Here is a 22186-nt window from a genome sequence, read left to right as displayed (position 1 = left end):
TTTATGGAGACAATTTTTGGACAAGTAATTTTTTTCCCAAGCAAAGACAAGACAAAGGGAAGCTCTCAATGCATAGACCCATGGTCACAGTTTCAGCATGGTTTTACTGGCATTGAAAAGTCATTACTCTTCAGCCACAGTTTACACACACACTAATCTCATGTGTGCTACAGACATAATATCAGTGTTAATGTTAAGAGTGAAATCAGACCATAACCAAAACCACTAGAACAAGTTTTTTCTTCTTTTTCTTTCTTTTTTTCTTGCTTGCGACTCCATTGAGTGTTGGGGCCCATTGATCAGCCAACATCATTATCCCAAAAGCTGTGTTTTCAGCAACTATGCAGTATCACCTACTGGGCTCCAAAGATTAAAAGTGAACAGTATTGACCATTTATCCACTCTCCTGCCACCTCCACCATCCTAATTAGGAATTCTGGTGTGTGGACATGTGTTTTTTGGATACTTCTTGTATTTTTTACTGAGCAGTAAAACACAGCAGTATGGTGATCTGTTAAGCTGCAAAAATTGTCAGCTTATGCTACTCAGAAGGGGAATCAAACAACACATTTTAAGGTAGTGATTTAATTCTTAGAAGTTATTCTGTATAAACATTGTTGTGTTATAACAGTACAAGTGTTATTCTCTTGTGCATGTGTGTGTATATGCATGTTATGTGCAGAGCTTGTTTTCACACTCTTCTCCTCAGAGGGAATACTCCCTCAGTGTGGAAACTTCAAGCAGTCGAGGCATGTACAGATGTACTGCAACTTCAGTCAAAGATGAAAGATACATCGTATGCATTGTGATGTTTTTAGAGTTTAGTTGCTCTTTTGGGAAAACGCAATATAAAAACACATCACCCAGGCAAAATAGATGAGGATTATCAAGCCCCAACATGCACCCCAGCAGCATTAGTGCACCCCTCTTTAGCAACAGCCATCTAAAAGCAATCTCTGCCACCTCTGTTGTTCTCCTAATGACTGTTTTTTTTTTTTTTTTTCTACGGGGGTTTGTTTGTTTTTTCAGAGGCTCACTCATGGCCAGAGTGGCCTGTGAACCTCAAGCAAACCTCAATGGAACAGAAGTGTGCTCGTCAACCCTTTTTCCAGCTTCATAAAGGTTATGGTTTTAGACATAACACCAACACAAATGACCATGTCCCAGGACCTGCTTCATAGATGTGTTCAAATACCTGCCTTTCTGCACTGGGGTAATAACCTAAATACTTGTTTTCTTGTTTATTGAATTTTATGCGCAAGGGATCTTGTGAAGTCAGCTTTTGTTCCTTAAGCCTTTGTGCTGTGAGTTGGAGGTAGCATGGAAAAGTTGAAGGGTTGAGCTCTGACTCCTCAAGTCCATATATCAAAGATATCTTTATGCATTCATCACTGTGTGTGTGTGTGTGTGTGTGTGTGTGTGTGTGTGTGTGTGTGTGTGTGTGTGTGTGTGTGTGTGTGTGTGTGTGTGTATGTGTGTGTGTGAGTGTGAGAGAGAGAGAGAGAGAGAGATAAGTAATGCATCAATAAGTCAGTAAGAGTAGAAAAGTGCAGTATAGAGTAAATACAGTCCATTTACTGGCTGCTGTTGGCAATGTCTTGCCCCAACAGTTAATGCAGATAATGTACTCAACTCATTGCCAAATGAATTACCGAATTCATTCATTCAAAATTTAAAAAGAAAGAGAGAGAAAGAAAGAGAAGATCAATTTTATTGTAAGGATATTGTTTTTATATGTCTTAAGATTTATAAACTACCAACAGTGGAAGAACCTCCTCTAGAACCATGATACTGACACTGCTAAAAATCTAACCTGCCACTAAAGCTCACTCATTAGCACTTTAAACACTGCTAACACTGTAAAGCTGCCAGGCAACCAGCTAGAGAGTAAGAAGTTACTTTCTGAGAAGGGATGCCTCCTGTGGGGTCCCCTGCTGTTGCCTGTTCACAAGGGTTCCTATGTTTCAGCTCACTGCTAACAGAGATGTTATGTTACACCAGTTCTCAGTCTGTACTGTAAACGTAGGCTCTCCCTGCAGGCATTCCCTTTGGTTATGTGCTGAATCCATCTTCTCCATTGTTCATTTTATGTATTTTAACAACATATACACACCATCATCACCCTGTATTTACCTAAGTGGGGTTTATCAGAGACTACCTACAGAATTTGGGAGTGGAGAGGATGGTGTTGAAGAAGAAATTTAGTCCAAGTCCTGTTTTTGCTTTAGTGTGCTATGGTGGTGTGTTTATTAAAGTATACCAGCAGGGTTTACAGACACAGAAACCCAACCCAGAGCCAACTACAACAATGCTATTTATACAGGAGACTGCAAGGAAGAGTGGGGTAACAGAAATTGATGGAAGGTGTGCTAATTACATACAAAGAACAAAAGGGTCTGGTCATTCACCATGGGGTGCCAGGCTACAGTAGCCATAGAGATAAGAGGTAAGAAAGCAAATGGTCACAGGAAGAGGAAGTCACTCTCCTGGATGTGGAGCTTCCTGGTGGCCTACAGGAACTATTTACACACTATTTAATACCTTCATATTTATTTGAAAAATACATTTCAGTTTATTTAAAAATGTCTTGCATTTCACACTTTCGTCATCTTTATGAAAATAATAGGTCTACAGTATTGCACAAAAGTGAATCCTAGTTTCTTTATATTTTGCTTCCAAGGAGTTTTTTTTCCTAATTTTTTAAAAGTGGTCATGAGCAATAAAGGGTGACTGTCAAGAAGCCATTCATGAGGAAGGGAAATGGAACAAAGGCTGCGGTATGTCAAATACCCAAGAACTGGACTGAAACTCAGTAGCAACAGGTCTTATTGAGTGATGAATCCAAATCTGAAAATTTATGTAAATAAACAGGCTTGATTGCCAGTTACTTATTGTCAGGAGACATGCGACCCTCCAGTCTCTGGAAAGCTGACAAGAGCTGGCTAAACAGCAACAGCTGGTTTATAAGCTAGATTTTGCCAGCTAATGTTAGGCTCGAGTGTCCTAAAAATCCCACTTTCCCTCTGAAAAACAGCTCAGCTGCAGCACGTGTAAAATTTCCAATTTCTACAATAACACCAGTATCAAAAAATTTTTTAATGATGAATTTCTTGAATCTACTCTTTTCATCATCTGACACATTGCTTAATGTCTGGATTGATTTCTCTGAGTTACAAATGTCTCTTTGTCCTTCTACAAAATGGTACAAATGTAAACGCAAACAGATGGTAATAAATTAAAAGAAAAACCACATACAGTAGCAAAGCAGAACCACTGTAGCTTTGGTTCAAGTTTTCCTTTAGTCTGTCACTTCTCTGTAGATGCTCTGTCAACCTCTGCCATTACATTACGCTGAGATCAAGCTATGATCTGAAATAAGTCATTTGCTCAGCAAACACTGGAACACCTTTCATCTGTTCATTTTCCAGTATCAAACTCCAGCACCGTAGCTTTTGTAATTTCAGTCACACCCCTGTGCTGCAGTACATTATGCAACAAATGTGCTATATAAGCCATACATAGACCATACTAACAAGGCTGTAGGCACAGATTACTGTTCTACATTACATTAACATGCAACCTGGTAAATGATCCCTGAAAGACGGAATGTGAGCAGCATGGTCGCCTTTGATGAGCTGTCAGATTAAGGATTATCAGGGAGCCCCATTAAAACTCACAGCACTGTTCCACTTTCTGCTCCCCTATCAGCTCTTTGCAAAACCTGTCAGAGAGATGGAGAGACTGCCAAGAGTATCAGAAAGAGGGCAAAATGGGCTGAGATGAGTGAGAGAGGGGAAGTAAGAGCAGGCAATTACAAAGAGGCAGGAGGAGGAAAGTGAACCAACAGTAAAAGATGGCAGACTGGGGAGGGGAGAAGGATTGCTGATAACTTGCTTGCTATCAGCTTTGATTTACGGAGTTGTGTAGGTTATTCAGCAGCTGTGTTCTTAACACATCAGCTTAAATAAATATAGTAAAGGGCCCGACGCTGGTACATTTCAACACTGCACTCTACAGGGTGGAGTTTGAATTTCAACTCTGAGGAATTAAAAAAACAAACAAAAAAACTTTGATATTACTGGATAATGAGAAAGTTGTATTTATTTTCCAGCACAAAAATGAATTTCACCCAGTTTGTTTGGGTTAACACCCAATAATTAACATTACAAAGAGGGGGAAAAAAGTATAAGAAAGAGAAAAAAGCAGGAAACTATGGAGGATCATAGAGCTTAATTTTGCACACTGCAGTGATATTTTGTCCAGAACAGCTGTGTTTCTCAAGAACTTCATGGTAACCAGCCACCAAGGACAGGCTCTCTAATGTGACAAATATTCATAGTGTTCACTGACCTCAACTGACCTCAACCCCAAACATACTTCTGGATTAAATTTAAACACCTCGGCTGAAACAAGGGAAAAGCAGTTCACGACACTGCTGACCAAAGACAAACTGGTGGAATGGAAAAATCAAAAAGTCCTTGAGCACAAGTTTTACTTTGAGGCGGGAAAAAGTCAGCAGACCTCGTTTAACCATCAACTGAAGCTTCAGCATAAGAAGGAGAGGAAGATATTTTGTGTATAGATATTAAAGATGCTGAAAGAAAGAACAGTTCACCTTCATGCTGTATTACAATCAGTTGTCAGTTGTTACAAGGGTGTTGGCATGATTCTGCTTCACACGGAAAAAGTCTGCAAAACAGTCTGCATGGCATCACTTGATCCACAGTTTTGACTCACCTGTCATGACTTAGCTGCCATCTTGATGAAAAGGATTTTCCTGGATGCTGGGATGTTGTAGCTGACACTTCCTCAGGGTTGAAATCACAAGTACACGTGAAATACAAGAAGCTTTTATTCCCAAGGAGACGGCTTATGTCAGTAATGTGAAAGAACGTGAAACCCTTTGGACTGAAAAAAAAAAAGGAGAAAAAAAACAAACATGTACTTTACCTCTTCTAGTCTTCAGTCTATCAGAAAAATATTATTTTTCTAAGCAGAGTAAAAAAAAAAAGAATTATTAGTGTAAAAAAAATATGTTTGGCCTCACTTTCCCAAAGGATTAACAAAGAGCATGCCAGAGCTTAGTGTAATATGTCTTACACCGTGTAGACCTTACAACAATGTTTTACTGCCCCCTAGTGGGTTAGGATTATAACCACATTTGAGACTCGTCAGCCTGTCAGCATCTGTTAATGATGATATGCACAGTAGCTGCTATATCTTTGCACTGCCACAATTTCAACAATGATGACAAAGCTCAAAATGAATTGTCTGATCTCTAATTTGCTTGAAATTAGTTTGCAAATGAGCTCGCCGAGACTGCATTAGATGTCAGTATTACTGTTTTTCCATTATCGCCTTCATTACTTTGCCATCAGCTGCTCATTCATTATGTATTCTGACAGAGTTGAGCTGCTCAGGCATGTCCGTCATCCTGCAGTCAGACTGATACAGAGCGGAGCTTCAACAGCATGGAACAGCTCGCAGATCTCAGGCCCAGTGATGCTGTCTACACCTGCACTCAGTGTGGAGAGATATGAAAAAGCCCACGGTGCATTTGTGATTTACCGCCCATTTATGCCAAAAAAAAAAAAAAAATTAAATTAAATTAAAGAGCATTTTATGTCCAGCTGTGCTTTAATCATTTACCCTGAAACTAATGACTTTAAAATAATTCATCCATCCTCAGAAATCCTTGATGGATTTAGCTCTGTGGGGAATATCTAAAGAAATATGGTTTGTTTATATACTGACGTGAGAGTTTTATAAAAATGTGCATTTAGGCTTTCTGACTGCTCATGTGTATGGGTCTATTGATTCATTACACATTTGATTGCGCCCCCTGGTGCCACCCCCCCCCCCCCCCAAAAAAAAAACAAAAAAAAAAAAAACAAAAAACAACCCCCCCCCCCCACCCCCCCCCCCCCCCCCCCCCCCCCCCCCCCCCCCCCCCCCCCCCCCCCCCCCCCCCCCCCCCCCCCCCCCCCCCCCCAAGCCATTACATATGTAAGAGTCACAATATTAGATTTTTTTTAATTTAAATTTTGTATGAATTTCATAATTAATTTCTACTTTGCGCACAAGAAAAACATGATCTATAAAAATTAAGTGCATGTGTATTTGATTATTTGTTAATGTTGCTCCCTTTAATATGTATGTGACATCATGTGCAGCATGACACTATGCCATTTGATCATTTCAAAGCAAACAACTTAACTCCACTATATTTTTTCTGGTTTTACTATTTTAGATGCAATTATTGCACTTCATAATTCATACTATCCTTAAAGTGTCTTCAGAGGCAAAACGTATTCTAACAGGAGAGTTGTGTGTTAGCTTTGATTGGTTTGTCCATCCAGAGACTCTAAAGGTGCCACAGTGAAGGATCATTAATTTTGATATGATGCTCACTGCCACAAACCATTACGAATGAGTCATATTTCCAAAGAGATCGCCGAGGCTTCTCTATTTTAAAATGCAGTGTCTGCAACTCTCTTCCATTTGTACACCAAATTTCACCAACGTGTATTATGGTAAATTTACACACGCTCCAGGACAGTCTCAGCATTTTTCAGTGGGAAGCAGTCTGTTGATCAGTCATGCAGCGCTGTACCTTTAGTCCCTATGAGAATTCACAGCATATCATTTAACCTTACCACCAGCCTAATCCATCCTTTTTTGCATAAGTGTGATTCATGACTCTGGTTTGAAATCACTCGGTGGTCACGGAGCCATGGTTCTATCTGAAAAGTCCCACTCCAGACTGAAGTATAGCAGTGCAGGACTTTGCATGAGTTTAAAAGGTTAGTCTGCAGCTTTAAATTGGCTGTGGAGAAACCTGGTGGTCAGTGTGACACAGATAATGGCAGTATTAATATGGAAGACCAGAAATATCTCTATTGTTCTTTATGATCTACTGTCTGTCTAAAATCCAACACATAGGGCTCAGAGAGAACAAAAGGAAATAAAATCTACACTGAGAAAATATGAGATAGTCATCAGACATTCAACTGCAAATAATAATAATAAAAAAATTCTACAATATATATTCTAACATGGTGACCTTTTGCCAATTCAGGAATACACTTGTAAATATTTATATTCATCAAATGCATCCGCCTGTCGGCACCTTTAACAATTAATCTTAATGTTTCCATTAAACTGTCACTACAGTCAATGAAGAAAGGCAGACTTAAGCTCCCTGCTGACTTCACTTACCATAATCTGTCAGGATTGTGAGGGTTTAGTTGTGTTGTTTTTGAGTAAGCCAGGCAAGTCCCAGAGGTTAAAGAAATTAAAAACTGAAGCCACAACAGGCCTGAAGGCTGCAGCATTTTCTTTTTCTCTGCTGAGGAGAACAGAGGAAATGCTCACTACCTGAGGTGCATGGGGTTTTTTTTTCCCCCCTCTGGGCCAGTACAGTTCTTCAGAATGCAGATGCTGCACAGACACTGCACCCCTGCTGAATGGACGATCTGGGGCCGTTTGTTCATTATCTATGCTCTCTCTAGCTCAGAGAACAAATTCTTTGGGGAACGTGGACTGGGGTCTTGCAACTTCGATATAGAATACAAATTACTCAGTGTTAACTTTGAAAAGTGCCTTGCAGCAGAGTTTGCATGTCTTACACCCCACGCCCCTTAGTACATAACAGTTGTCTGTTGCCAACATGACATCATTGCATTTGTTTGTGGACTACAGTTTTGAAACCTTGAGACTGGCATTTTGAACACACACACCTGCACTGCAAGTTCTATTATATGTCTGATATCTACATTAAAATGCACGGACACACCCTGTGTCAGCACCTACCTGTCACTCACAGTTGCCACGCCTTTAAACACAGAAGCCAGGCATTTAATCAACCCTGACCATATAGAAATGTTGGCCAATCAGAAGCCTACAAATAGTAACATGGCATGCAGTCTGAGATCAAAAAATGGAGATAAAGTTGAACCCCTTTGACGATGCAAGACAAAATCTGTTTTCTTTGTCCACATGTAAATGCAAAATCTTCATCCAGGAAGGAGTTTTTCTTTTAGAAAAAAACCTTTGTCATGTATTGTGAATTAGGATGCAAATGCAGACTCCAAGGGGTTCAAGTTAACAAAAGATGGACTTTTTATTGAGGCTGATGAGTTCCAAACCACGACCAAAAGCTAATTCCAAAATGGCAATAAGCAGAAATCCAAATGTAGCAGGGAAACACAAAGAGCACAAGGGATAGTACACCAACAATCTAACAAAGAAAAAAAAACAAGGGCAGGCTTATACACAGACACACTGAGGGCTAATCAGGAGAACGCAACACAGCTGGGGAAAACAAGCACCAGGTGAAAGTAATCAATGACAATGAGACAGGAGGAAGTAAAACTAAACACATGCCACTAGAGATAAATGACAGGAAGCAACTTAGCAGGGAATCACCAACAGAGATGAAGACTTGACAAGAAACAGGAGGACACAGGGAAGCCAATATTAATAAATCAAAATATAAAGAATCCAATGACAATAACTCAGCAACAAAAACCAAAAGCCTTTACTATATTTACAGAAACAAGGAAAACCAAGGAACTCCCATTAACCATGACTGACCTAAAAACACTGTTTACATATAGACAAAAGGCCAAAATGTATAGAAAAAGCAGCATTTACCAATTTACCCTCTCACATGTGGACAGCTTCTAAAACTGCCTTTTATAGGAAGGTATAATCATGTTTATTTCCACTCCAAAATGCGACCCCTTTAACGTGAGAGCCTTTGGACTTTTGGAGCCAGCCTCAAGTGGCCAATTCAGAGAACTACAGTTGTTGGCACTCAAGCATTGGCTGCATTTTTCAGCCTTTTCAGCCACCAAACCAGTACCTCCAGTTTGGCATCACACAAGTCTCTGCAAACCTTAGATCGAAATGTTCCTACTTCATGAAGCTAAAGCCAAGATTATCTCATCTTAGCATAAAGAGCATTCCTGGGGTACATCTCTCTGTGAATGTGTGATGCAAAAAAAAAAAAAAAACAAACATTTCCACAATCACAATATATTTAAACATGTTTATTATTTTAAAGAATAACAAAATGTGACCAACTCATGCAAACAATCCCTACCCCCCAACAGAATTCATACAGAAAAACAAACTCAACATTGTGGTACACAAAACTTTGATGTACAATTAGCTTCACAGGACTCTATTTGAGTTTATTAGACTTTCATGTTTGTTGTATCATTGCCAAAGCCTTGTGGCAACGGGTTCCTGTTTAAAGTCCTTCGGGAGGACACGGTAACCTTTGTGCTTTATAGAATTATTATTTTCTCATTAAATTCCGTGTCAACAATGCCGAAAGCTGTATAATGAGAAGCTTTTAATCAAGTGTGTTGGAGAGACAGTTTGTGTTTGCTCATTGTTGTAGCAGAATTGATTGAAAAGCTGTAAGATGGCATTTAGCTTCACTGGGATTCATCTAAATCACCAGGAAAAAGGTCACAGAACAAAAATAGCCTTTACTGATAGGTAAAATCAATTATATTAAGGCAACAGCAACACTGAGACTGACAGGCAGGCTGTGTGAGTCGTATAATTGTGGTTTAGGCTGCAGGTCCTTGGTAAAAACAAATACAAATAAAAGAAGATAAGAAATGAAAATGATTAATTTCAAAAATGACTGTTACTGTCTTTGGCTGGATCACTGGGCTTCACCTCCTCTGTTCTGGAGCTCTGTTGAAAATAAAACCAAATGTGCAGAATGTAAATGACCTGAAACATATTCAAATAAAACTTATCAGCAGGTTTTGAACTCTTCCCTGAAATAATTTGAAAAAAGACTCACGCTGGAGCGAAATCTGCAGTACTACTTCTGTTAAAGAAAAGCTTTGAAACCTTTTGAAATGTATTCGCTTGAATTCCCACTCAGAGGTAGAGATAAGGCTGATATCACTCATGCCTGGACATTAAATATGACAGCAGCCAGTGAACTTACCTTGGCATTAAAATTAGAAATGGTTTAAATCATATACAGAATTAAGTGTTTTTCTAACCTTGGTAGTAACTTGATACAGAGATAAGAGGAGTAAGAAAGTAAATATGTGTATTTCTGTTCTTTTTAGCTCAAGTACTTATTCTTGAATCTAAACCCAGTGTCTGTCTGATGAATTGCCTTAAACAGGCTGGGCCATTCCTCTACCTTGGACTTGAAGAGCAGGTTGATGACACCCTTTGAGCGTCTGTCTGCTGTTCGGTCAGAGGTCGCACACACAGACATGCTCTTACTGTCCCTCCTGGCTCTGGCGGACTCCACCTCTTCTGCCCCTGCTGCCACTGACAAGGACAGACCTACAGAGAGAGAGAAAAAAAACCTGAATGTAGTGTTTGTGTCCTCCTGATTACAATTTTACAGCATTTCTTGCACCGCAGCCAGACGATATTTGGTGACTAATTGGGCTCCTGCAGCTGTTCTGCTGATGAACTGTGTGCCCTGGCAACACTGGTGGCCTGTGAGTACTGTTTGTTCGGTGAGGCAGCGCAGCTTGTAGTCAGCAGTGCTAATCTGTGATAGGGTATTAACACCACAGTCAGTGCTGTCTCAGCTGATTCAGCAATGGCAGGAGGCCAGTGAAGCATCAGTAAATTGTGGCCTGATTCACTATTTAAAAGTGCAAGGCTATGTAACTAAAATAATCAGATGTAAACCAGATAAAACTACTGCAAACTCATGAAAAAATACATTATGACTAATTTGCTGCAACATTTCCAGCACACCATGGTATGCCAAGGCATTTCTTGCCTGTGTTTTTCTCTTAGGGTCAGCTTTCCAGAGCAGGAAAAATGTAGCACTTCCTCTTTGAGCATGTGTTTTGTTGTTGTTTTTTTACTCTGTAGGGCTTTGCTTTACACGTGCACCTCAGTCACAGGATTTCATGCTACGCTAGGTGAGTTTGCGTGTCACCTGTGATGGCAGGCAGGGATCTTGAGTTGGCACTGGTCAGCGCCACATTTTCTTCATTTGGCTCTGCCAAATTGGTGTCACTGCGGAACTCCTGCTTCTTGGACAGCTAGAGGGAGACAAAGATCACAGAAAACTTAGCCACTACACTTCACAGTAGCTGAGCATTTTATTACTTAGTCATATGTTTACGTGTTTCTAATATTTTCCTTTATCACTAATTCTCACCCGTTTGCAATCCAGTGTACTGGTTCTTTCTCTTTCCTCTGTGATGAAGATCATGCTGCTCCTTTTCTTTTTCTTCTTACTCTTTCTCATTTTGACCTCTGCATCGCCCACGGTTATCACGCCCCCCTCCTCCACTGTACTTATACTAACACTGCCACTGGAGCGTGGCAGGGTGGCAGAGCTCCAGGAGACCGGAGACTCAGGAGGAACGTCCCTGGGAGGAGACAGGAAGGTTTAGATTTAATTTAAAGGAATTCCATGCTGATCATCACATCTATGTGACTTTCTTTTTCATAAAGAGTTTATCTATACAGTTTAAAATGAGTGGTATTTTGGGGTTCTTGTGACACTGTAGGGCTTCAAAAATGTGCATGTCACCTGTCTGCATGGGTCTTGGTTGGCGTCCCACACTCAGATCCCTGCATTGAGGAAATCGATATGATGGACTGACGAAATGAGCGCAGCATGGAGCGTGGACGAGTGGACTTTCTCTCATCCAAGTCCGGCTGGAGAGAGAAAGAGAAATGTGAGCAACATGTAGAAAAAGGCCAGAAGATTATAGAAGATATGGCAGTAACAACAAAAAAAATGCACAAGTGTATCTCTAGAGCAAAAAAAAAAGTAAGAGTGCGATCACTCTTAAAACAGTGCATCATTACTCCACTCCAACTTTGTTTAATTTCTTCTTAAAGGTAGAGCCAATTATAAGTTAATGACCAGATTTGCCCCCCATTCAAACAATACAAACTGTCATGTCCTGGACCGTTGGCCCAGCGTTTTGTGTTAGTTTATTTCCTAGTGTTGTGATATGTCTGCGTCTCTGTCCTGAGTCTGTGCCTGTTCCCGTGTTTAGTCAGTATGTTCCTTGGTTTGTCACTTCCTGTTTATTTTGACAGTCTGGTTTTCCTGTGCTTTGTGTTCAGCTTTGCTTCCCCTGTGTAATTAGTTTCATTTGCCTCACCTGTTGTTCCCTGCTGTTTCCTCTTGCCCTGATTACCCAGTGTGTACTTAAGCCCTCAGTTTTGTTTTGTTCTCTGTTGCGTCGTTGACGTTGTGTGTCCGTGTGTTCCTGTATTCCTGTGTTCTTGTGTTCCTGTGTTCCCTGTGTCTGCCCATCGTCTCCCTTCCACGGTTTTTGTATTTGTTTTTTCCCCGTTGAAATAAATCCCTTTTATGTTACGCTGACTTCTGGAGTCCTTCGTGTCAGCCATTCCTCGTCCATTTCCTCCCCGGCCATGACAGAACGACGCAACCAAACTAACCCTGCAAGCTCCGGCTGCTACAACGGCACTCGCCTGGCGCTGGGGGGACCAGCTTTTTTGAACGGTCCCCGGCGACGCCGCTCACCGCCCCCGCCTAAACCGCAGGTCTGCCGCGTGGGCGGACTGTTTTTGGCGCCGGCCGCTCCCTCACCTGTCACTCCGCTTGCTGGTCCCTCCTTTTCTCAGCAGTCGCCGCAGCCACGGAGGACGAGATACCGGAGGAAGCGGAGAGACGTTTTCCTGGAGCCGGCGCCCGGAATGACTCCAGAGGAGTCATTTTTCCGATTCCTGGGTCACAGGGGTCCTTGGCCTCCCACCACTTCCGCGTCACCACTGCCTGCTGCTGACGGAGGAAGACCAAGCTCCCAGCAGCATCAGAGAGAATCGCCGCGGGAGCAGAAAGAGCAACTTCAGCCCGTCATGTACTCTGCTGCTTCCTCCCTCTCAGAGGAGAGCAGGAAAATTCTGATCCGAAGAGTGGACCGATTATGCTTGGACTTGTTATCTGACCCGTGTAAGGAGGAACAGGAAGCCATCACCACCAGGCTTCAAGACCTGATTGCCAGTTTCCCTTGGCTGTTGGACTCCTTGCACGGGTTAGTGAAAGACTTTGTAATCACCACCCTTCACCTACAGCCAGCACCACAGACCACTGCTGCAGCCTCTCAGCCACTCCTGTCAGTTCCCTTAGCTTCTTCCCAGTGTTCCCAGTCAGCTGTAGCTCCAGCTCCCCCTCAGTCGCAGTGTTCCCAGTCAGCTGTAGCTCCAGCTCCCCCTCAGTCGCAGTGTTCCCAGTCAGCTGTAGCTCCAGCTCCCCCTCAGTCGCAGTGTTCCCAGTCAGCTGTAGCTCCAGCTCCCCCTCAGTCGCAGTCCCAGACCCCTCAGTTAGCTCCAGCTCCCTCTGCTCACCCTGCTCCAGCTCCCTTAGCTCCAGCTTCCCCTGCACCCGTACCTGTTCCGCGGGTGGGGGCAGCCACGGACGGGCTGACCTCTGCACCCGTACCTGTTCCGCGGGTGGGGGCAGCCACGGACGGGCTGACCTCTGCACCCGTACCTGTTCCGCGGGTGGGGGCAGCCACGGACGGGCTGACCTCTGCACCCGTACCTGTTCCGCGGGTGGGGGCAGCCAGGTCCAAGCCTTCGCATCGGTCTTCTGTGTTAGCTGCAGCAGCAGGGTCTCAGTCAGCTCTAGCTCCAGTCGCTCTCTCTCGCCTTCAGTCAGCTCTAGCTCCAGTCGCTCTCTCTCGCCTTCAGTCAGCTCTAGCTCCAGTCGCTCTCCCTCGGTTCCCCGTGTCAGCTGTTTTAGTGCCCTCTCAGTCAGCTCCCTCTCAGGCCCCAGTGTCAGCTAGCTCTCACCTCTCTGTTTCCACGCAGCCAGATCTCCCTAGCCCTCAGGCTGCTCCCACGCAGCCAGCAGCGCTGTCTCGCACTCAGTCTGCTCCAGCCCCTGTAGCTCTCCCTCGCACTCAGTCTGCTCCAGCCCCTGTAGCTCTCCCTCGCACTCAGTCTGCTCCAGCCCCTGTAGCTCTCCCTCGCACTCAGTCTGCTCCAGCCCCTGTAGCTCTCCCTCGCACTCAGTCTGCTCCAGCCCCTGTAGCTCTCCCTCGCACTCAGTCTGCTCCAGCCCCGGTAGCTCTCCCTCGCACTCAGTCTGCTCCAGCCCCGGTAGCTCTCCCTCGCACTCAGTCTGCTCCAGCCCCTGTCGCTCTCCCTCGCACTCAGTCTGCTCCAGCCCCTGTCGCTCTCCCTCGCACTCAGTCTGCCCCAGCCCCTGTCGCTCCCCCTAGCACTCAGTCAGCCCCAGCTCCTGTCGCTCCCCCTAGCACTCAGTCAGCCCCAGCCCCTGTCGCTCCCTGTCCACTCCACTCTCAGTCAGTTCCAGTAGCTCTTCCTCGGTCCCCAGTGTCAGCTAGTTCCTGGCCTGCTTCCACGCAGCCAGTCGTCTCCCGGCCTGCTTCCACGCAGCCAGTCGTCTCCCGGCCTGCTTCCACGCAGCCAGTCGTCTCCCGGCCTGCTTCCACGCAGCCAGTCGTCTCCCGGCCTGCTTCCACGCAGCCAGTCGTCTCCCGGCCTGCTTCCACGCAGCCAGTCGTCTCCCGGCCTGCTTCCACGCAGCCAGTCGTCTCCCGGCCTGCTTCCACGCAGCCAGTCGTCTCCCGGCCTGCTTCCACGCAGCCAGTCGTCTCCCGGCCTGCTTCCACGCAGCCAGTCGTCTCCCGGCCTGCTTCCACGCAGTCCCCTGCACCTCGGCTAGTCCCCGAGCAGCCCCTGCTGCTCAATAAAGTAGCAGTGTGCCCTGTTCCGCGGTCCCAGCCTACGCATCCGGTGCCTCACTATGTAGGCCCCGTTCAGCCCATGGGCCCCGCTCAGTCCGAGCCGGTGGGGGTCTCCGCTCAGTCCGAGCGCCCCGCCCGAGGGCCCCGCTCAGTCCGAGCCGATGGGGGGCTCCGCTCAGTCCGAGCCGATGGGGGGCCCCGCTCAGTCCGAGCCGATGGGGGTCTCCGCTCAGTCCGAGCGCTCCGCGCCAGAGGGCCCCGCTCAGTCCGAGCCGATGGGGGTCTCCGCTCAGTCCGAGCGCTCCGCGCCAGAGGGCCCCGCTCAGTCCGAGCCGATGGGGGCCCCGCTCAGTCCGAGCCGATGGGGGGCCCCGCTCAGTCCGAGCCGATGGGGGCCCCGCTCAGTCCGAGCCAGGGGGTCCCGCTCAGTCCGAGCCGATGGGGGTCTCCGCTCAGTCCGAGCGCTCCGCGCCAGAGGGTCCCGCTCAGTCCGAGCCGATGGGGGTCTCCGCTCAGTCCGAGCGCTCCGCGCCAGAGGGTCCCGCTCAGTCCGAGCCGATGGGGGTCTCCGCTCAGTCCGAGCCGATGGGGGTCTCCGCTCAGTCCGAGCACTCCGAGCCAGGGGGTCCCGCTCAGTCCGAGCGCTCCACGTCACCCGAGGGTTCCCCACCAGAGCCCGGGGTCGCCCTTCTCCGCCGCCGCATGCCCCGCGGTCGGCCTCCAGTGTCTGCTCCCCGTCGCCGCCGCCGCACGCCCCGCGGTCGGCCTCCAGTGACCCCTCCTCGTCGCCGCCACCGCTGGGAGCGCGGTCGGCCTCCAGTGACCCCTCCTCGTCGCCGCCGCATGCCGCGCGGTCGGCCTCCAGTGTCTTCTCCGCGTCTCCGCCGCCGCTGGAAGCACGGTCAGCCTCCGGTGCCTGCTCCCCGTCGCCGCCGCCGCGGGGAGCGCGGTCGGCCTCCAGTGACTCCTCCTCGTCGTCGCCGCCGCCGCTGGGAGCGCGGTCGGCCTCCAGTGACTCCTCCTCGTCGTCGCCGCCGCCGCTGGGAGCGCGGTCGGCCTCCAGTGACTCCCCCTCGTCGTCGCCGCCGCCGCTGGGAGCACGGTTGGCCTCCAGTGACTCCCCCTCGTCGTCGCCGCCGCCGCTGGGAGCGCGGTCGGCCTCCAGTGATTCCTTCTCGTCCTCGTCGCCGCCGCCGCTGGGAGCGCGGTCGGCCTCCCTCGTTGGGATTTTGCTTTGTGGCCCCATGGCCTCTGCGGCCTCCTGAACTGTGTGTTTTTTGTTTTTGGATTTCCCACTGACTCCCCTGAACTGTGGACTGTTTTTTCCCCTGCTGTTTTTTGTTTTGTCATAGCTCCTGGACTGTTCCTTGTTTCGACCCCCTGTTTTGGACTGTCTCCGGCCTTGTGCCGTCGCCGTTTGTTCTGGTCCTGTGTTTTTGTTTTCTTCCTGTACGGGTTTGATTTGTTTTGTTCACGCCCTGTGATTTCTGTTTTGCTCCCTGTCTTTGTTTTTGTTTCGGGCCCTCCCTCCTGGTCCCCCGCCTCCCGCCCTTGTCTGGTTTTGTTTTCTGGTGTTGGCCGTCGGGAGCCGGCCTTTGAGGGGGGGGTACTGTCATGTCCTGGACCGTTGGCCCAGCGTTTTGTGTTAGTTTATTTCCTAGTGTTGTGATATGTCTGCATCTCTGTCCTGAGTCTGTGCCTGTTCCCCGTGTTTAGTCAGTATGTTCCTTGGTTTGTCACTTCCTGTTTATTTTGACAGTCTGGTTTTCCTGTGCTTTGTGTTCAGCTTTGCTTCCCCTGTGTAATTAGTTTCATTTGCCTCACCTGTTGTTCCCTGCTGTTTCCTCTTGCCCTGATTACCCAGTGTGTACTTAAGCCCTCAGTTTTGTTTTGTTCTCTGTTGCGTCGTTGACGTTGTGTGTCCGTGTGTTCCTGTATTCCTGTGTTCTTGTGTTCCTGTGTTCCCTGTGTCTGCCCGTCGTCTCCCTTCCACGGTTTTTGTATTTGTTTTTTCCCCGTTGAAATAAATCCCTTTTATGTTACGCTGACTTCTGGAGTCCTTCGTGTCAGCCATTCCTCGTCCATTTCCTCCCCGGCCATGACACAAACCCTGTTCTGGTTATAGAGAAATTTAAAAGGTACAAATCCCATATCAGCACTCTATGCAGAGCGTTTTCAGAGTACTTTGATCTTTAAATTCGCTTGGGTCAGCTAATTTGCAGCTTAATTCAACCACACTGCTCTACCACAGGAACTCTGTCCGGCTTTGCAGATAAAAACGATATTTTGTATTATAGAAGCATCATATTTTAGTAGAATTTCCTACATTTTTTTCAGCTTACCAGCTCTCTCACTCCGTACTCCTTCTCTACTTTCTTTCTCAGCTGTTTGAAACACTCCTCCATGCGCTCATGGAAAGGACGCAAGTCTTCAGTCACTCTCTTCCCATGGAGGGAGATTCCTCCTCCTAGTAATGGGATCTGGAAATACAAAAGTCACGGTGTCAGACGAAAACACACACACACACACACACGCACACACACACGCACACACACACGCACACACACACACACGCACACACACACACACACACACACACACACATAAAAGTAACAACTACGCATGGTATTTGAGAATGTGTGCTCAGTACCTGCCATGCGATGAGGTCTTTGAGCCGCAGCAGTTTATCTCTGTCCTCCGGGTGCTGCTGGGTGTACTCTTCAGTAAAGAATGCCTGATACACAGGAAATATTATATTCTCATGGGTAGTCTGTGAAGTAATAACTGACTTATATCATCCTATGTGGCGTATTACTATACCGAATGTTGTGTGAGGAGAAACTTAAACAATATTTTCTGTTATGAATACATCAGTCAGATAAGTAACGTTAATTTAATGTAATTTGAACTGCAGAATTTGACTTTGATCATATTGAGAGAGCCTCAGGAGGTGATACAGAGTTTTTTTAATGGATTTAAGTTCATCATGAGAGATGAGCCTTGCATTAAAGCAATCTCTTAAACTCTGATATGTGTTAAAGGATTTACTTTGTCAAGGTGATCCTGGTGCATCAGTTTTAAAAAAACTGTCACAAAAGTTGTAACCCCAGTAACCCCTATTTGGCTGTACATGTTGTTACAAAAGCTAGCAATAAAAATTACTAAAAGCTTAATACAGTGGTTCTCAAATGTTTTCACATTTTTTAAGTCACTCCAAAAAGTGCAAAATAATTTTGCTATTAAAAAAGATTTCAATACAGCGCTGCAGCAGCACCATCCCATTTATTTAACAACAATAATGTTTATACAAAAACACTTAATTGCTACATTTAAAAACTTTGAATAAAATCACCAAATTCACAGAATTTTAACATTGTAGCTGAATTAAAGCGAGCTTTTCTAAAAAATAAATAATAAAGCAACTTTTTATCCAAATACTTTTAGTCACCCCTGGGTTGGTAAAAAAATAATATATATTCGAGCTAAAATATGTTCTGTGATTATCTTTAACATTTCTACAAATACTTTTTGGTAACAACATCCTAGAGCAGACACAAAAAAATTTATGCTAAACTAATTTAAGAAAATACATACTGCACTCTTGTACAGGGGTGTACACTACATAATGTATTTCTATTTATATAATCTATAACAATAAGCCAGATATAATGCATATTTACAAAGTATTCACATTATATTATACTCATGTGTGTACAGGAATATTACTACATAATGCACTCATGCTACTTAATGTGCTTATCTCAATGTATTATGTATAATATCACTATAAGCCCAAGGTAACCATGTACAAAACACTATACAACACAGTGTTTGCATTTGAGCAATACTGCTGAGCAGTAGGTATGGCTTTAATATTGCTCAAATCATAGTCTGTAGTATTTATGGCCATAAACCAGCTGAAACATGCAAGGCCTTCCCTCACTGATAACAAGCTGGATGGTCCCTCCGGAAGATCTGGCATCCATTATTTCCAAAAGGAATTTCAAATTTTGATTTGTCTGACTGTAGAACAGTTCTCTATTTTGCCTCAGTCCATTTTAAATGAGCTTTGGCCCAGAGAAGATGGATCATGGGCTCTTCCTTGCATGATAGAGCTTTAACCTGCATTTGTGGATGAAGCGGTGAACTGTGTTCAGTGATTTCTGGAAGTGACCCTGAGCCCATGCAGTGATTTCCATGACAGAATCATGTCTGCTGCCCGAGGGCCCGAAGATCACAGGCATCTAATATTAATTTTCAGCCTTGTCCCTTATGCACAGAAATTTCTCCAGATTCTCTTTTGATTATATTATGTAGATGATGAGATACATTGCTGTATCTGTATTGCAGTATCTCATTATGATGAAATACTTTTCCAGCCTTTTGTTCCTGTCACATTTTTTTTGAGATGTATTCAAAATTAGCTAATATTTTCTTGAAACAATAAAATGTCTCAGTTTAAACATCTATGTTTTCTGTGTTCTATTGTAAATAAAATGAGTTTTGCAAATCATTGCATTCTGTTTTTTTATTTACATTTTACACATCCCAACATTTTTGGAATCGGGATTGTAATATTAGGGCTGACCCTTGACAGTTTACCTTTTCATATTTTGCAAAGCCACCCATGACAGCAGGGTCAACGATGCCATTGAGCAGCATGGAGAGAGGGTTAATGGGAAGGCTCCAGTCAGACTGGTACTGGTTAATCATCGTGAGAATCTTCTCATTTGTTGACTCCATGGTCTCTATAGCATTCTCCAAAGGAGACAAGGTAGTCTGGAAAGGGAGAGAAAATAGAAAGTGTAGAAGAAATAAAATGAGGGTGGATGGATAGATGGCCGAGCTCTCAGATTAGATGTGGGAGATGTAGAATTAAAATTTTAAAACAGAAAAAAAAATGTAATCGGTGGTGTTGAGCTGGGAACACTTACGCTAGAGATAATATCTCACAGCAAGCATGTAAGTCGAACGTGGAGCACAAACACGACCCTGCAGACTTACATGCTTCATGTCAGTTGCCTCAAACCAGCGCAGGATCCCAGGCAGTTTATAGACAGTGGTGAAGGTTGTGCGCTCAATCCACATAGACTAAACAAAAAAAATGCAAAAGCATAAAAACAGAAAAGCTGTCAGATGAATCTGTACCATTTGTGAATACTCTGATATCATATCTTGTTTTGAAGCTTCCAATCTTACCAGACGCTTGCTGCACAATCTCATTATTCTAATCTAATCATACACCGCAGTAATACCTGAATGTGATGCTACATCATAAGAGCTCCTCTGAACCTTTAAACACAAGCCTCGGCATATGAAAAAGCTGCTGTTGAATAAAATCCTATTATTTTATATATTGGGAAGTCATAGTTTCAGACTGATACAGTTCTAGTACAACAGCTCCTGAAATGCTTTCATGGTCCCAGTGGTCATAAATTCCATTTTAAAGGCAGAACTCACAGCAAACTCATTGTTTGGGTCCACGGGTCCTTTCCTCACTGGTCTGGAATAGTGAAATCGCTGCACATAGTTGACTTATAGAAGCTGAAGAAGAACAATAACGACAGACAAAATGATGCAAAAGGAATCAAGTGCACAATTTTAAGCATTTTCTAAAATATCTTAGGTTGAATGGCACTAACTTGATGATCTGGTCAGGAACAGGTTTGTTCTTCAAGCGAGGAGGGATCTCGAGGACTGGCTGGACTGTGAAACACTGGATATCTGGTTCAGATTGCTCAGAAATAAACACGAGGGGTAGTTTCAGATTATCTCAGAGGACATAAAGTTTGCAAAAAAGTGTACATGAAGAAGTGCATAAAAGGAACACCACAAGTCAACTAAAATTACATTTAGTTTTAGACAAAAAACAGCCAAAGCTTTGATACACAAAGATCTGATGGCTGGTTAAGATTTATTTGTGGTTCTGGGTAAAAAGGTCTCCTGATATTTGTGTTTTCAAATGCGTTCAGTGACCCAAATACTTAATAATGCTGGAGTTGCGGCATGTGAATATTTTATGACTTATAGATTAATGTGTGTCATGTTGCTTGAAGGATACACTGAAGCGGAGAGTTTCTTGATATCATCCCCTGGCATGGTGGTTGTGTTGAGACGTACGGCACTGGGGAACTGGCTCATCAGCTGGTTTCTGGAAGTCCTCTCTGCGCTCATACTCCTTGCCACGGTGAATAAACACCTTGTTCTGATGTCAGGGTAAATTTACTGGTGTTAACAGTGCAACGAAAAGATTAAGATCTGATTTATCTAGCACACTTCACAGGAAAATTCTTTGTTTATTCTGACTCCCTTGAATACAATAGAGTCCACCTAGAGCTGGAAGACAGTGAAATTCTTAAAGACCTAAAAGTGGGGTTAGGTCCGCTCCCCTTTGACTGTTAATAGCTGAGCACTGACTTTATCATACTCCTTACCACAGCAGATTAACACATAATGAATGCAGGCATGATAAACATTGTAAATTTTATTTTATTTTTTAAATATGGCAGGGAGTCAGGATTATTCTTGTGAATGGTGTGAATTCCTTAATTTCTACTTTATGAAATGTGATATTGTTTCTGCTAATAATTCAAAGTACTTCTAACCGGTTGTTTGTTTTTTAACTAAATTGTGACACAGTAAATACAAACCCTGAGGAATGGAGGGTAGCCCCTGTCCATAGTAGCCCACAGCAAAGTAGTCTGGTTTAGGCCTCAGATCTTCATAATATTTTCATAGAACTTGGCTTGTTTTTCCTGTAGAGACAAAAAAGAAACAGAAGATGTGTCCAGGGGAGACTTTCAGATGTGCACTGTGGGCAGTTTAATCAGCTCATGCCAATGACAAAGCTACCCTCAGCAGAATGCTGAGCCTGTGAGGGTGATAGATGTAGAAAAAAAAGCGCACCCCATCCAAGGGCAATGTCTGTCATTTATATAACCACATAAATTCAGCATTAGCTGAGAGAGCTTCTGCCGCAGCCATATAAAGAGAGGGAGCGATTTTTTCCATTGTTGGGAAATGTGTAATTCTCTTGGTGGAGTGGAAGGGATGAGCTGAGCTGAGTGAAGGGGAGACAGAGGAGAAGGTGGTGCTAAACCAAAAGTTGGGATGTGGGAGAATCACTTGTGCCGTGGCGTCGAGGCAAGAGATGAAAGAAGCAGAAGAGTGATTGAGAGGCCAAAGTGAGGGATAGGAGGAATTTGAAGTAGCTGAAGACTGCCAATGAGGAATCACAATTTTGGGGTCATATGGTAATTATAGAAGCCTAAGCCAGAGTTAAAAAAAAAAATCTTAAAGGAGTATTTGACATGCCAAGTAAGTATTAAACACAGTTTTTAAGGTTTGAGAGTGCAGATGACTCTCAAATATTAAAAGTTGCGATAAAACTCAGAACTTACTGTCCTGAGGATAAGAACTATTACTGTCTGGAATTCAGAATATAAGTATAGGATGCTGGACAGTTTACAAAGATTTCATTT

The 22186-nt window shown here is 44.4% G+C and overlaps 1 protein-coding gene across 1 annotated transcript in view; it reads right to left on the bottom strand.

Annotated features, from left to right (window-relative positions):
* Positions 1-9081: 9081 nt before the first annotated feature.
* Positions 9082-22186, bottom strand: part of dock2 (dedicator of cytokinesis 2) — a 97441-nt gene continuing 84336 nt past the window's right edge. Inside the window, 18 exon segments of the mRNA XM_030739738.1 lie at positions 9082-9714; positions 10181-10329; positions 10943-11048; positions 11168-11381; positions 11546-11673; positions 17048-17185; positions 17356-17439; positions 19308-19484; positions 19710-19796; positions 20166-20239; positions 20242-20249; positions 20348-20429; positions 20767-20782; positions 20784-20855; positions 20857-20910; positions 21356-21376; positions 21378-21424; positions 21427-21460. Coding sequence (XP_030595598.1) covers positions 9652-9714; positions 10181-10329; positions 10943-11048; positions 11168-11381; positions 11546-11673; positions 17048-17185; positions 17356-17439; positions 19308-19484; positions 19710-19796; positions 20166-20239; positions 20242-20249; positions 20348-20429; positions 20767-20782; positions 20784-20855; positions 20857-20910; positions 21356-21376; positions 21378-21424; positions 21427-21460 — 1554 coding nt within the window. The 3' untranslated portion in view covers positions 9082-9651.

The sequence above is a fragment of the Archocentrus centrarchus genome, chromosome 10 (assembly GCF_007364275.1).
Source record: "Archocentrus centrarchus isolate MPI-CPG fArcCen1 chromosome 10, fArcCen1, whole genome shotgun sequence".
Lineage (NCBI taxonomy): Eukaryota > Metazoa > Chordata > Actinopteri > Cichliformes > Cichlidae > Archocentrus > Archocentrus centrarchus.
Note: the sequence above shows the minus strand (reverse complement) of the source record. Positions and strands in the feature narration are given on the sequence as shown.